Source organism: Zingiber officinale, chromosome 8A (genome assembly GCF_018446385.1).
Source record: "Zingiber officinale cultivar Zhangliang chromosome 8A, Zo_v1.1, whole genome shotgun sequence".
Lineage (NCBI taxonomy): Eukaryota > Viridiplantae > Streptophyta > Magnoliopsida > Zingiberales > Zingiberaceae > Zingiber > Zingiber officinale.
The window spans coordinates 128,148,694-128,165,462 of record NC_056000.1 but is presented as its reverse complement, the minus strand read 5'-3'; the positions used below and the strand labels follow the sequence as shown (position 1 = coordinate 128,165,462).

General features: G+C 39.4%; 1 protein-coding gene across 3 annotated transcripts in view; it reads left to right on the top strand.

The window, feature by feature from the left end:
• The window catches only part of LOC122010201 (insulin-degrading enzyme-like 1, peroxisomal), a 46,490-nt gene that overhangs the window by 13,589 nt on the left and 16,132 nt on the right, over window positions 1-16,769 (top strand). For 2 of the 3 annotated variants that reach the window (XM_042566653.1, XM_042566655.1), the window contains 12 exons: window positions 1,784-1,906; window positions 1,972-2,084; window positions 2,218-2,380; window positions 4,582-4,674; window positions 4,814-4,899; window positions 5,603-5,689; window positions 6,595-6,698; window positions 7,756-7,858; window positions 7,969-8,064; window positions 8,139-8,331; window positions 9,867-9,928; window positions 11,050-11,154. In XM_042566653.1, coding sequence (XP_042422587.1) covers window positions 1,784-1,906; window positions 1,972-2,084; window positions 2,218-2,380; window positions 4,582-4,674; window positions 4,814-4,899; window positions 5,603-5,689; window positions 6,595-6,698; window positions 7,756-7,858; window positions 7,969-8,064; window positions 8,139-8,331; window positions 9,867-9,928; window positions 11,050-11,154 — 1,328 coding nt within the window. The remainder of the gene's footprint in view (window positions 1-1,783; window positions 1,907-1,971; window positions 2,085-2,217; window positions 2,381-4,581; window positions 4,675-4,813; window positions 4,900-5,602; window positions 5,690-6,594; window positions 6,699-7,755; window positions 7,859-7,968; window positions 8,065-8,138; window positions 8,332-9,866; window positions 9,929-11,049; window positions 11,155-16,769) is intronic. The other variant, XM_042566654.1, reaches the window with a different exon arrangement.

Sequence of the window (16,769 nt, the reverse complement as noted above, 5' to 3'; positions counted from 1 at the left end):
CGAGATTATAATTCCCACATACTATCTCATAACTCATTGTGCTCAGCAAGGTTTAAAATACCGTGCCATGTGGCCCGGTATGGGCGAAATATACCATTCTGCCCACCGACCGAATTTGGCACAGGCACGCCAGAGGTGCTATTGTTGTGGAGGCCTCGTGGCCATCGCGGAGGCTTTGCAATGGCCTTGCAGCCACCGGGGAGGCCACACGGGGGCCTCGTGTTCGCTGGCGGCACGGGACACGACGGAAGAACAATCAACTTAGCCTTTAATTAAAAAACCTTAAGTTAATAATTTCAATCAACTTTTAGCTATAGTTGGGGATAATTTAAATAGCTTTAATTAAACCCTAATAAAACTATCCTATTAATTTAATATATATTTTACTTTTTTTTTAAAAAAATAAAACTCCTAGCTTTGTGGCTGCCATCGAAGCTATTGAATCAATTTCATACTTCTTGTTCAGTTGTTCCTCGGATGCCCCATACCATCCTTCACCAATCTCTAGTCACCAATCTCCAATAGTCATTGAAGCATTGAGTCAAACTAACTTGGCTATGCCAAGTCACCAAGTAAAACTCATGCTCTTTGAGTCATAAGCTCCATGAGCTTTATGTGCATCTTAACAAGTACCTGCACACATCAATTATACAAACAAATCTAACTTAAATCCTATACTAAGCAATCAAAACATCTTGATGGAACACAACTACTTGGGACACAATTACACCAACAGTTGATTGATTGATACACAATTAAGGATCATTTGATGTTTGTCAGAAATTCAAGAATAGTAGTGTGATTTACATAAAGAATAATATGTAACATTTGAAAAGATAATATGTGATGATTATACATAGTATCCTAAATTGAACTACTTGTACTCTACCAAGTTATAATTGTTCTGTTTATTGCTTCACCATATTGTCTCTCCTTGAAATAAAAAAAATGTCTTTGTTGAGAATATGAGTATATAAGTTTGTTTCTTTCTTAATACCTTTAGATTCTGAAATAAGTGGTTAGTCAATAAGCTTTAATATTGTATTAGTTTCTTTCTTAATAGCTTCAGAAAAAGGTCTGGGTTCATATCAACCTGTGTAAAAAAATCATCAGTGTTTGGTTGGGCAAACCAAGTGAAGTATACCACCCACAAATGAAAGGGGAATGTTAAGAATATAGAAATATAAATTGATCTCTTTCTCTATAACTAGCATCTTTTGGATAAATGATTAGCCAATCAACTTAAACAGACATTGAATACATTCAACTTTTTGTCACTTCTAATTGTTTACTTAATATGCATGCCTAATTGATTTTGGTTATACATATATATTACTATAGTTATTTGTCAAATCAAAAAATTTGTTCCAATTGTACATGTTGCTAAATAAATGTCAAAAAGTTATCACAGATTACTTACTGGCTTTGGTACTTCCTACTGGATAAAGGATAGATTACAAGCATTTAAAAGATTATAGTTAGGGCACATAACAAAATAAAGTATCCTACAAGATATGCCAAGTCAATGGGTAATACTTGATGGCTACATTTTGACATTTAGTAACTAGTGCAATTAGGTTATCACAACTTTCTTGATTATGAATTTAGTTGTTCTAGCAAATGGAATGTAGGAAATTATACTTGAATTGCAGGAAGAGTTATCGAATTAACAACAATTACTATATCAAATTTCCCTCTTAAGTTTCCAATTACTTGTAATTTAGCCAAAAGCATGAAACTGCAATGATTTGTTGTGCTTACTCAAAGAGGAATAATGTAACAGGCAATTGGAACACGTTGGAGGTTCAACCAAAATTGAATGGCTTGGATACAAGGCTTGAACTTATTAAATTTTACGAGAAGAATTATTCTGCAAATCTGATGCACCTTGTTGTTTATGCAAGAGGTTGGAATTACAATTTTGTTTCTGTATTTGTTTTTCATTTTATCTAATCAACTTAAGTATGTTAGAGGGTCTTGATGCCATCCAAAGCCTGGTTGAACAAAAGTTTTGTGATATTCAAAACAGTGGACGAAATAACTCCTGTTTCCCTGGTCAGCCTTGCTCGTCTGAACATCTGCAGGTACACTAAAGTCAGCATGCAACTCAGCCAGGATGAATACTTTACATAAAGATGATGCTTGTTGCAGTAATTTTAGAAATAATACTGAATTTCTAAATTGTTATCTTTGGTCTTCAATTGCTTTATTATGCAGATTCTTGCAAAGGCAGTTAGGATAAAGCAAGGACACATACTGAGGATCGTTTGGCCAATTGCACCTACCATACAGAACTATAAAGAAGGTCCTTGCAGGTACTTAAGTCATCTTATTGGACATGAAGGAGAAGGATCTGTCTTTTTCATTCTGAAGCAATTAGGTAATTTTAACTTTTGATTGTGTAAACCATTTTGTAATTTTTAGAGTTATATAATCTATCCATCCTATTCATATACTTTCTTCATATGGTCTTTTCTATTGACTTTTCAAGCCCAGCCTTAATTAGTCATCATTCTCAAAGATGACAGAAATAGTTGATTAATAGGTTGTAGGAAATCAAAATCAAATATAATGAGTGTTGTAAAAATTATCCTAGTACAAAATTAGCTAGATCTAACCTCATCAAAACTTGCTTTTATTGGGCACTCTAGTAGGAAAAATGAGAGACTGAGTGAAACGAGAAAGAATGATGAGAGGTTGGCTGCTTTTGGAGGAAGTCATTGAAATTGCATTCTTGTCATGCCCTGTAGACCTCTTGTCCGTTGCTCCATCTGGAGTACAAGTATTTGACACATATGTAGATTTAGCTCAAGGATATGTACACAAGTATGTTTCGATTTACAAGCATGAACAGTGTTGCACTCATGCAATGAGATTGAACAGTTTGCTTTCATATCACTCATTTTGTGTGATACATGGATATTTAGTTGTCTTTATTGGACTAGATTGGCGAGGAGGGTCATTAAAGGCAAGTAAGAAGTAGCATGATCTCCAAGGGCAACTCTGAGCTCTTCCTCTGCTTCTTAGTCACCTCTTTCTGTAAATGATGTTTTCACTTTCCAAATGCCTCCTCTCTCAAAAGAGAAGTCATGATGAACATTGATTTGAGCACCTCTTTGTTGCCTTTAGGAACCGAATGAGATCCCTCCCTCGTATATATCTTTGTGCTTGATGGATTTGTTAAGTTAACTAGTTATAGGTCTTGATCACAGAAGAGCAGACATGATCAACATTGATTTGAGCACCTCTTTGCTGCCTCTGGATCCGAATGAGGCGCCTCCCTCATATGTCTTTATTCTTAATGGATTTGTTATGTTTACATGATGAAGTTAACAAATCCTAATGTTATAAATGGAGGTTCTGGTTCTTGTTGATAGATGAGTGGTTTCTGCAGGAGTGCTGATTCCTGTTGTTCAACAAGGAGCAATTCTTGGAGGAACTCGCCTCATTTCGGTGTGACTTTACATTTTCCTCTTCCTTCATTCCTCCACACCACTATAGCAGTTTGACATGGCTGATCTATTGCAACCTGTTTTGTCTGTTGGCATAGGTTGAGCTATATTCAGAGCTCTTCCTGTCAGAGATCAAAACTATTATGAAACTGATATTTTAAATTGTGAGAAGGGGATTTAAACAATCACAATCATCAAGTGAGAACATAGTGTACTTAAATGGATACTTAATATTTCTATTGTAAAACATTCTAGAAATAGCTGTGCCAGACACTCGGATTCATATTCGTTTTAGATACTTGTATGCAAGTTTGAGGAATATGGGTGTCCTCCATTGATCCATGGAGGGCATCTATGCCACTTACACCTTTGGGCCTGAGCTCAGGTGTGGCCAGTTTGAGACACCTACGTAATCATCCCACCCACTGTGAAACTAGGCAGTAGTTAGCTTGCAAATCCATTGCCACTGAGAAGCTTGTTCGCCAAGACGACCTCAGCGATCACGATCATGCACCATCTTGCTGGCCACCATAACATTATGGAGCTTAAAGGGCTTATGAAGACCAACAATTGATCAAACTTGTGATAGAGCTCTATGAAAGCGGAGAACTCTTTTACTGAGGTGGTTAGAGGAAGCCATGTAGTAGCTTGAGGGGGTTGGGTGAGAGGAGGGCCTTGACTCTCTTTTGACTGAGGCAATCAAAGGCGGTGATCACGTAGAAGTAACTAGGGTGGGGTGGGAAACTCTGAGCTGGGTTCCCCTCTGACTGAGATGGGCAGTGACAGACATAAAGGAAGTTGTGAAAGAGTGGGGAATAAAAAAGCCATCCGTGGGATGGCCATGGGTCGCATGCAAAATAAACCCAAGTCACTCTTCAACTTCTAGTACAAATATATTGTGATTATATAAAATTATAAACATTTAAAAGGTGAACCACATGGGTCATAATTGCCAATCATAAAAAATCTTGTTAAAATTTTGAATTATTAGTATTGATGGAAGTACTAGCTGGCCTTATCTTACCAGCAGACAAAAAACATCTGAGAAGATTGTGCGCATTTCAGTATAATTTAGTTTCTTTTTCATGTTTCTTTGCATATGTAATTTTTCTTTCTTATGACTCTGCAGGATGGGCATTAAGTTTGGAAGCTGGGGAAGGGGATTGGAGTTTAGAATTTTCCTTTTTCAGTGTTTCTATTGAACTCACTGATAAAGGTCATGGTTAGTTTAGATTCTCATGCTTCATTTTCCTGTAAACACACTCCATTAGGTTCCTATTTAACTCTAATATTTCCATTTTCTGTGGAACTAATTATTCTCTGCATATTGTGTTTATCATTTTCTCATTTTGTTTATTCAGAGCATATTGAAGATATTGTTGGGATATTATTCAGATATATTGATCTTCTGCAGAATTCTGGAGTTAATAATTGGATTTTTGATGAGGTAACTGGGTGATTTGATATTATAAAATGATCAAACGATTCAAATCTCTGTAATTGTGTTGTCACTTCTTGACATTACTGTGACATATCTGTCTCATATATGCTCACAAACGTGGAATGGGGAAGGCAAAATTTCATTAAAAAATGCTTTAGTTATCATCTAGATTGACAATGGAGGCCAACTCTTAAAAGCTATTGATTAGTCATTCTACAATTGTATTTCTGATCTTCAACTGAATCACTAAAAGAGAATGGAAAATTGTGGGCATAAAGGCCTTCATACTGTTCCTCTGGGGAATCTGATTGATTCATTATCCTGTTTGATAATTGCATGGCCAATTTTTTTTATATGTTTAAGTCGATATGATCTAACTTAAATATAAATCATTTCTTATAATTCACAGCTCTGTGCAAATGAAGAAAGGTCCTTTTCTTATTAGTTTGAATGTGTTGTACAGCGTTCTTTATTGTTTCACCATTCTTTCAAATTCTACAATAATTTGGCAGGAAACAGATTAACTTTCTCGTCGTTATGTTAGTCTCCAGTTGTTCTAATTTGAATATCTTAAATGCCTGTTTTTCGATTTTCTAAAAAGATAATAAAGCAGAGAGAAGTGATATATTACTGAATATCGTTTTACATATTAACATCTTTATTTTAGACCTTTTGTAATTAATTCTGATTTGTCCCCTTTATCTGAAAGCTTGTTGCAATCAGTGAAACACAGTTTCACTATCAAGACAAGATCTCCCCAGGCCGTTATGTTGTGAATATCGCATCAAACATGCAGGTGAACTGACAAAATTAACTTTCCAGGCTATGCCACTTCATTAGTTTTTTGAATTTAAAATCTTTGGAACTGGAACATTTATATTTGCTTTATAAATTCAAAGGTGTTGTCTATATATAATTGCTCCTTTATGGTAACCAGACATACTTGTGTTTTATGTTTGACTTGCACCTGATATATCTGGTCCTAGCAAATTGACATGGTTCTTATGTGTTACATGTGACAATCAATATAAATGATTTTAATACCTTGCTATTCTATGCATAACCTTGGTTTGTTAGGTATCACCCTTTGTGATTTGTTGGATCGCCACTGAATGACATCATAAGAAAGGCTATATAAAATTTTAGGTGAAGCATGTGCCCTGTTCCACAGACCATACCACAGTCCTCTTCCAATATGCCTGCCAAACTTTTCAGGATCAATTGATTATGATCCAAATCAATCAAGTTGATGGGCTCGCCTCAGCGTGTCTGGTTTCTGAAAAAATGTAAATAGGATGGTCAACTTGCTCTATTCAACTTTAATATGCAGAAATTAGAATTGACAGACTCAAAATTGTTCATCATAAATTTTGTATACTTCAGTTAACCTAATTGATTTGCAACTCATCACAGCTTATTCTTGCTGATACTAAAAATTAATTTTGAAGTCTCTTTCTTGTTTTTCAATCAGAGGTGGCTGCTCCCTTGCATCTCTATAAGACAATAAATGGTAAATAAGAAACAATAATTGAGATTGAAAATAGAGATTCAATAACTTGCATTTTGTATTTTTTTTTGTTTGCTTCCTCTTTCTATTGTCAAAATAATCCTAAACTATCTGTTTTGATCTTGTGAAAGTATAGATAAAGAGTCTGACCTCTCTCTCTCTCTCTCTCTTTTGTTTTTTTATGTTCACTTTAGAATTTTCCACCTGAAGATTGGCTTGTCACATGGTCATTGCCTTCAAATTTTGTTCCAAATACAATTCAGAAGATATTGGATGAACTGACTCCAGAAAATATCAGGTGAACTTTTAACATATGAGTCCAATAGTTTTTCATGATTCCAATGCTGCTAGAAGTTTTTTTGGCTTACATCATTCTTGTTAGATGTCTCACTTAAAATTTTGTAGATTAAATTTAACTGTCATCTTTTGCTATGGAATTATTTTATACTTCTCATTTAGCCGAAAAAAATTGTAGTCTGATTAATGCCATGTAGTTTATAATTTAATTTAGCCAAAAAGTTTGTAATTTAGAATCTACAAGTAGTACAACAAATTTTCTAAACTCTTGAAGAAATATTAGTTTTGTATAATTGCTGCTTGTTCTTTCACTAAATTTCACAAACTATTTCTTTGACGGTGATTGCTGTGCGGACGAACCTATTTGATCAATAGAATAATTTTTGTAAGCTTTTAGTTAGTAGGTTTTGACAATGTATTCTATGTAAGCTTTTTGGCTAATGTCACTCCCCAAGTTCAGATGAAAATAAATTGAGAACTGCATTAGAACTTAATGGTCGTCGTAAAAAGTGTCTAAACCCTATGAGCATCAGCATGTTTTTTATTCATATTTAGATGGCGAAAGGAAAAAATTTATAGGGAATAGGGTTATGGTATAACCTGTCATATTTTATATTTTACAGATTAGAATGTTTGTCATGAAACAGCATTTAAAATAATAATGTAGTAAAGTCTATGATGAATTTGCTGAGATACTAGAAAAGCCAAAATTAATACTATTACTATCCAGAAGCAACTAAGTGTACCAAAGAGAAGCTAGATGATATAGTATGCACATTTCAATGATCATCACATGTTATGTTCTATAGTTAGACAAGTTACAATGGTAGAGGAAGACCAAAGGAAACTCTAATTCACATACTGTGACATGATTTAAGAGATTTGAGTGGTATAGCCTTTCATAGAGAACAATGGAGGGATAAGATTCACATGGCCAACCTTGATAATTGGGACTAATATGGTTGTTGAACTATGATTATAAGTTATTTTGTTGCTTAAATGTGTGATGCTAAAATTAGAATAATTAGCATTCACCTAAAGCTCGGTATTCATTTCAGAATGTTCTGGGAGTCTAAAAACTTTGAAGGATGTACAGACTCAGTTGAGCCTTGGTATGGCACCTCTTACAGTGTTGAAAAAGTCACAGTTTCTATTATCAAGGTTCAATCCAGTGACTAATTTCACATCTTTTCCGTTGTTTGTACCTTTCTTTTTCTTTCCATTTATTGAACTATAAATATGAGCTAATTCAATTTAAGACATTTTCTTAGCATTGGATAGCAAAAGCTCCTGAAGTTGATTTGCATCTTCCAAAACAAAATGTATTCATTCCATCAGATTTGACAATAAAAAATGCTCAAGAGAAGGTACAGCACCATAACCTCAATAACCTTTTAGTAAATCATTTGTCAGTTTAGCAATAACATATTATGTTCCTTAGCAGGTTAAGTACCCTATTCTCTTAAGGACGTCAAGTTTCTCAAGATTGTGGTATAAACCTGATACCATGTTCTCGATGCCTAAAGCTTACATCAAAGTTGAATTTAATTGCCCACCCTCGATTGTTTCTCCAGAAGCTGAAGTTCTTACTTATATCTTTACAAAATTACTAATTGATTATCTAAATGAGTATGGTAAGCACCTATTTGACACGTAATTCTGTATACATGTGTACACAAAAATAAATTGGCTTTTACGATTATTATTCACCATATATCTTGCTTGATGTTGCATTTTTGGTGTTCTTTATCCGGTGAAGGAATTGCCATTCTAGCAAAGTACCAAGAAAATTGACACTAGGAGCTTGTGGACCATTATATGCATCCATGATTTAACATGTACTTTTGCTTTGATGTTTACAAGGTTGTGGCTGTTTATTGCTTTGTATGCATTTCATTTTAGATGAAGTTTAACGGTTGTGGTTATTTACCGTTCTACGTGGTTTTTTTACTTTTTAAGTTTTTTTGTACTGGGTAACTAATTTTCTTCTTGATGAGGTGGTTCAAACCAAATTTGACCATGATTAAAAACTGAAAATTAAAGATTAACATGCCTTCAAATGTTTAGTTAAGGTTGTAGCTCGTATGTATCAATCTAACTGATTGCAAGAAAATTTGCCACATGTCTAAAGTTGGAATAGGTAAGAATCATAAGATAAAAAAAAGGGTAGCCCGGTGCATGAAGCTCGTGCCATGTGGGATCTCGGGGAAGGATCCATTATATGCAGCCTTACCCTGCTTTTTGCAAAAGGCTATTTCCAGGATTCGAACCTGTGACTTTTAGGTCACAAAGCAACAACTTTATCGTTGCGTCAAGGCTCCCTTTCGTAAGAATCATAAGATACATATCATTATTGTAGAAAAATGGAATTTTGATAATCAACTTTGCATTAGCCAAATTCTGTTGAGAAATTCAGATACCAAAAGTTAAAAAGATTCTTTTAGGTAACCATTTTAACTAAAATTTGTTTGCATACTGCACCAGATAATTTGGATGGTATTTGGTTTCTTTCACTTGTAGCTCATTTTCTCTGTTAAAATTATAATTTCAATTAATATATTCCCAAAATTTTGGTATGACATAGTTTCCATGATATTAGGAGTTTTATATGAAACTCTTCTCCAGAGTTCTATAAGATAAACAAGAGTAGATAAATGAATCCTATTGGAAGTAAACGAGTAATCTCATAAAGTTTTTGTTTAAGTTATCCAATATTCCTTCTTTTGGTGGAGAAAAATCTAGCACCTAATGGTTTCTCAATGCTTTTCTAGCAAGGAATTAGTGTTAATTAATTCATAATTGTTATGGAGTCAAATCTTTACCCTCTGTATTCATGAAGGAATAAAACGGCCCAATTAGTGAATTTTGACTAATCAACCTAGTGAATTGTATATGTTGAACGTTAATGTATAAGTAGATAGGTATTCAGGGCCTTATGTGGACAATTATCTGAAGGCTTGATTGAGTATTGGAAGATTTTGTATCATAGAGTTCTAGTATCTAAAATATGTACTCTAGCGATTGCATTGAATTGTTGCAAATTGCAAAAATGCATTCCACATATTTCAACTTCTTCCATGGTATACAATAGTAGGTCTGTCATGGGCCTCATGGCTTTACCAATATAAACTGTCTTCTTGCAATGCTATCTCTAATATGATGGTTTCAGCATACTATGCCGAAGTTGCTGGTCTTTACTATGGCATATACAACACTAGCACGGGATTTGAGGTAATTTATTCAACATTTGTTCTTAGTTATCTATGCTGTTTTATAATATTCTCTTATTGCCACTTATTGAAGATATATTTATTATGCTCAGATAGTAGTACTTTTTATCTTAGCATCCTCGTGAATGTGATATTAACTTTTTGTACGTATTTCCTCATTCCCCAACCCCTGTCAATAAACTATGGTCACACCATAGTCATAAAATTCCCTTTAGTTGTTCGGTACTCAATGATAACACAAGTCCTAGAAGTTCTTGTCCATTTGAAACAATCACTTTATTTCTTCATTAATATCTCCTTGATAAACAATATAATCAATATATCTCTATACCTCTACTCATAGAAATTTCATTTTATTATTTTGTTTTTTTGTATAAATGTTTGATTTTATGTTGTTCATCTTAAATATGATTGGTAAGTTTATCTAATGCTAATATTAATATGAAATTAAGAATTAGAACCGATCACTCTTGATGTACAGTTCGGAGTCATATCTACTTTTGGCTTCTACTTTATGTTTACCCTTGTGTTGTATTTTCAATACTAAGACTTGGCCATGATATCTACAGAATCTGCATAACAAGGCATATTAATATGTCTTGTCATATCTAGTCCAGAATCAACCTTTAGCAATTATACTTTAAGCTCTGTTTGCTTGGATGGAAACTCTGGAGGGGGAGGGAGAAAGGCTCACAAAATTACTTTTTGAGCTTCATCATTCATGTACGTTTTTGTGTCACTTTCCCTTGCCCCCTTGATATATTCCATCCGGTCCCCTTGGGACGGTTCAGTGGCTAGCACATGAGGTGCTGCCAACTTGAGGTCCGGGGTTCGAATCTTGGCATAGCCGAGGTAAATGCCTCCCTCATGCGCCAGTCACTATTCCAAGAGCTAGTAGCCATCCGTGATTTATCTCCTCCATGTTGTCGTTGGGATGGGTTGACGGGGGCATTGGGGGCGAGCGCAGTCTCTTTTTGCCAACCTGATATCTTCCATCCAAGTACAGACATCTTTAATCAAGAAAATATTTTGGTTATCATTTGGTAGACCCAAAGTTTGACATGCATTTTATAGACATCCTTCTTATCTAAATGTGAACTAACATACTGATTGATGGTTTAGGTGATTGTGGTGGGTTATAATGACAAGATGCAAATCCTCTTAGAAACAATAGTTGGTAGAATTGAGCAATTCGAAGTGAAGCCTGACAGATTTTTTGTGATCAAGGTAAGTTTTAATACATTCAAAATTCACTCATCTATCACTACAGATAACTAATTTTTTTAATCACAATATTGGTTTTTGATCTTTAAATATTACTTCGGTCCAGAAATCCTTGCATTGAACTATTGAGCTCTGAGATATGTTTAAATATCAGACATCATGGTGTGACTTGAGTATTGTACAATAGCAAATAGAAAGTTTTGCTGCAAATATGATTTTATTGTGGTCTACTGTTATAGATGACAGATGTAACGTTAGCAATAAGTTGGTTAAGAATATTGTTACTCTTGATACCCAACCTGTTCAAGTCCGGGTACTCTTTTGTGCTAATCTGAACGTATTCTGTTTTGATCTATTTGATTATTTGCAGATAATATGCAGGTTCAGGTTTATGCTAATTGGAATACGGAGACTTGAATATTATATTATCTAATCTATTTTTTGAAAATATTTTTTTAGTTTTTGTTGTTTAGATGATTTTAATAATTAAGCATGATTATAGTATTAAAACTACTGATTTTATTGATGTTTTACATGTGTGTTGCAAAGTTTATCTTTAGTACATATTTAGCAAAAGTTTATATGTTTAGGTGTGTCAGGGATACCTTTTTGTTTTGGTAATCTTGTTTCCTACCTTACCTATTTCATGTCAATTTCTAGCACCCAACATGTACCCTAATTAAAGAGGTATGGGCAAATTTTACTCAGGTTTTAATGTGATGGGCATCTGTAAAGTTAATGGGTGTGTGTTCTAATGGAGGATAAAATTGCAGACACTATATCCGTTGCGTCTCTGGTTAGTAATGTGAGACATATCACTACCTAGTTGTGCTAAATAAAAGATCAGGATTGGAGCACTAGAAATCATGGTTTAAAATCTCGAGCCGTGCCGAGGTTTTGGTTCCGGACTGGAATGATACGATTTTGATACCGTATCATGTTGTAGCAACATAGTTTTGGTATTTTTTAAATACAAAATATATTAATTAAAAATAAAAAATTTAATCTAAATATTTTTATATAAAAAATAATATATATAATCCTGTCCGAAAATCGAGGCGACGCAAGCTGGAGATGTGGCGCTCAGGCTGACCATGTGTTGACTCCGTGCGGCCCTGCAACCACAACTACAGCGGTGCCGAGCCAAGGAAGGGGCCCCCGACGTTGGCCCTCTGATGCTCAAGTCAGTCACCGGTGATATATGGAAACAAAGTAACAAACAGTAGCAGCAACAGTCGATTCTTGCATACCTCCGCCGAAGTTTGGACCTCCCTTTATATAGGGCTCCTGTTGCGCGCGTGGACGCCTCTAAGACATGCATGCTTTTCAAAGTTTTCCCTGAAAAGATGTATTAGTAAAGTGTCCCTAACACAATACCTTAATGAACCGAGCATATCTCCGCCGACCATGCTGCCTGTCAGCGACGCATGCTCCCAAAAAGATAATATCCAGCTAGCAGTGTCTTTTACTGGGCCGAGCGGGATAGCCACTCAGCTCGGGTTCTTACTTTCTGCTCGGATGAGTATATTATCTGGCCGAGCGAGAAAGCCGCTCGACTGGTGCTCCCACTGTCCTGGTCCATGAGCCACTATCTGGACGAGCGGGAAAGTCGCTCGGCCGCCTTTCTGTTTCCGTGTAGCTCGGTCGTAAATCCGCTCCGTTCTTATAGCTCTATATAAGGCTGAGCGGGGAAGCTGCTCGGCATGTCCTTGCAGATACCTAGCAGTCTTTTTGAGCGTCTGAAGCTCAACCCCCCCCCCCCCCCCCCGAGCTGTTATGATGTCAGATCGGGTCTTCATTATCCCGATCGGGCGAGCGAGCTCCCCGATCGGCCAGTGGTATAGGGGCGTTTGACCACCTTGACTCTGACATCCACCGTGGCACTGACCTTCACCATGGCAGCGGGGTGGGGCCTTCCCCCCTTATCACCGCATCACAAGCCTCCCCTTCAAGTCTAGTCGAAGGAGGCTGTAGTCCGACTGATTGGACCAATGTGCGTCGATTTCCTCCCGATCGCCCTTCATCGTTGTATGGATTCCGGTCAGGATGTACCCGATCCTCGTCGATCAGCCTACTAAAAGTAGTTGCTCCGTGAAGCATGCTCCTTTGATCCGGTCGGGAAAGCAAAGGCTTACACTTAGAAGACTTCTTCCTCCGTTTATCCTGGGCGAACGCAGGTGGGCCTAACGCCATCCCGATTTCTTGGGAAGCGTGCAAATCCTTTTTCATTAAGGCAGAGCAGATTCCCATGCCTATTAATGGTGTCTATTAAATGCTGACATGTGGGGATGCGCCATGTGTCGTTGTCGCTGTCGCAGCACGCTCGAAGCGACATGCGCTGATGTGACGCTTGGCGGTTTGAATTCAACGGTCGGATCGTCGCCTAGGTTTTCACGACCTAGATCGAACGACTCCGATCAATCGAGCCCGGGATATATGAGCTCGCTGCCTCGCCACCTTCTCCACTTCTGCTGTCGCGTCCCCAACTTTCATGCTCTTCGGCGATCTCTCGTTTTCCTCCTACGGCGGCCTTCTGCGCGTCTTCTTCGACCATTTCTCTTCCGACGATCTACATCTTCGTAAGCTTCCTTCCTTCCTCACTTGCCTTCGATCTCCGGCTTCTTCCTGTTGACCTTCCAGTGGTCTTTTCACTCTTGCGGTCGCGTTTCTTTCGCCGTTTTTGCTTCTTTTGCAATGGCCAGCTCTTCACAGCCGTCGGACCCCCCTCCTTGACTCTGGTACACCACCATAGAGACCAGGTTTGACGCGGGCGACGCTGAGAGCCTCAAGAACGTTTTTGAGATTTCCCCTGATCACGAGATCATTTTAGCTTCCTCATCCGATCGGCCAAATGAACCGCCGACTGACACCATCTGTCCGTTCAGGGACCAATTTGTGGCCGGTCTCCTCTTCCCTACCCATCCCTTCATTGTTGAAGTTTGTAATTATTTCCTTGTTCCCCTTTCGCAACTTGTGCTGAATTCCTTTCGTCTTATGTGCGACGTCATTGTGTTGTTTCGGCTGCATGACCTCCCTCTGACTTCTCGAGTTTTCGACTACTTCGATTACCCCAAACAGTTCGAACTGGGGACCTTTCTGTTTCAGTTTCGGATCGGGCTGGTGTTTTTCGACAAAATGCCGACTTCCAATAAACATTGGAAGGAATACTTCTTTTTTATTCGCCTCCCTGAATGGCTGAGCTTCCGGACCCGCTGGCAAGTCAGCCTACCACTTCAACCTGATCTGAAGAAATACAAGAGCCGTTCGGACTACCTCCACGTAGCTTCCATGCTAGTTGATCAGAAGTATCATATTCACAAGTTACTGTTGGAGGGTGTATTATATATCTTTGGCCTGAGTCCGATTTTTGCAGCCGAAGTCATGTTGCGAGCTCGTCTATCCGGCCCGACCAAGCTTAAGGATGCAAATCAACGCGACGGCTGCTGAAGAACTAGCGAGCCGTGGCCTCCCTTCGGTCGGCTCGCAAGAAGACCCACATGCTGCAGACGCAGCAGCTCCCGCGGTGACGAGCGGGGCCACCGCTAGCCGAACGCCCAGTTTTGAAGTGGTTGGCGGAGTGCTCCCTCCACCAGCGCAACTCCCTCCTGCCCAGGCTGAAGGCTTCGGCTCGTCTGGCGAGCCTCTCATAAGGCGCAAGAGGCGCCGAGCGAAGACTCCCTCTCGCTCCGCTACTTCTGCCGTGGGGGCCGCTGAGAGGGTCGAGACATCGACCCCCACTATTCCAGAACTTGAGGAGGCACCCTCATTCGATCAGACTCCCTCCTTCGTCGGCCCCCACTTTCTTGCCACCGCCCTCCCAACCATCGAGGGTGCTGAGGTCGGGTATTCGCCCAGCGACCGCATCTCGTGCCTCCGGTCGGGCGGCTTCGGCTCATTCTGCTCTGAGCAACAGACGCTCCATTACAACGGTCCTTTATTTGCCCACGGAGCATTACAGCGAGCCGAGCGCTCAATTGAGGACCCCCGAACATCAGATCATCATCCGGGGTCCGCTCGCCCAGGTTTGGGAGGAGGCGAGAGCTCGCGCCGCGGTGATGCCTCCGAGCGCGCTAGCCAACAGTCACACTCAAATGGCCACCAGGGTGAGTATTTTAATCGTAAATTCTTGGTTTACCTTTGCTCGGCACTGACCTGTTTCCGCTTGTCCTCAGTACTGGATGGAGAGCCTGGCCATGTGCCACAGGCTTGCTTTTTTGGAAGATGAATTCAAGAAACTTCGAGTCTCGAGCGACCCATCCTCTTCCCGGGACCATCGACTGCCGACGTTAATTAGCTGAAGGCCTACCTGGAGGAGGCAACCAAGCTGCTTGAAGCCGAACGGGCGAAAATCGCTGGCCAGGAGGTGATGCTTGAGCGACTCAACAAGCAGGTCAGCACCTTCGACAAGAAGATCGAGTCGGCTACTGCGAGAAAGAACCGAGCCATCGCCGACTTAGAATTGAAGAATCAAGAGGCTTGGTCTCTCTCTCAGAAGTTGAAGGAGGCCGAGGATTTTCTGGTGACTGAGCGAGACAGCCGCTCGGCCGAAGAAGCCTCTCTCTGGGGAAAGCTAAAAGCTGCTGAGGATGAACTGATAGCTTCTCGAGCAGCTTTGAAGACATACCAAGAGGTCGAGTCGAGCCGATTTGAAGCGCTGAAGCAAGCTTACCTCCGCTCGGACGCCTTTAATGATAAAGTCGCCAACCGACTTCTTCATTTTTTCGAGCTGGCTATCGATGAGACACTCGCTCAACTCCGGGAAGGCGGCCACATCCCCGCCGCTCTGAAGGACAACTTCATCAGTCACAGCAAACTGAACGACTCGCTGCCTGATGACGTTTTGGATTATCTCGAGTGAGGTTGAGCGCCTGTTCTGTAATCATCTAATGTAAGCCTTTTTTAAGTTGTAATGAATTCTTGCCGCTCGGCAAGGCTTTTCTTTAGCAATACTTTTATGCAAACGTCCATCCTTTCGGCGAATCATTTATCCTTGTAGTTTTGACTCCCCCTGTTCATGTCCCCCGATCGGGCCTACAGGCTGGGATCTGGTGGTTTCAGGGCTACCCCTATTCGCATCATCGTTCGGTGTTTTCCCGGCTTGGGTTTAGCGTCGCTGTTTCATGGCTCGTCGGGACCCATGTTTAAGGTCGTTGCTCGATGATTTGGGGAAGATTCGTGTTTAAGGTCGCTGCTCGATCGTTGCAGTTCCGCATTTAACGTCGCCGCTCGACGATTTGGTGAAGACTAGGGTTTAAGGTCGCCGCTCGATCGTTGGTGGAGACTAGGGTTTAAGGTCGCCGCTCGACTGTTGGTGGAGACTAGGGTTTAAGGTCGCCGCTCGATCGTTTGCGGAGACACGCGTTTAACGTCGTCGCTCGACAATTTGATGAAGACTCGAATTTAAGGTCGCCGCTAGACCGTTGGCGGAGACACGCGTTTAACGTCGCCGCTCGATGATTTGATGAAGACTCGAGTTTAAGGTTGCCGCTCGACCGTTGGCGGAGACACGCGTTTAACGTCGCCGCTTGACGATTTGATGTGTCATTCGACATATAGCTTATAAATCTTTTATTTTGACCCTGCATTCAGAGAGGACGTATAAAAATGTATAAATACAC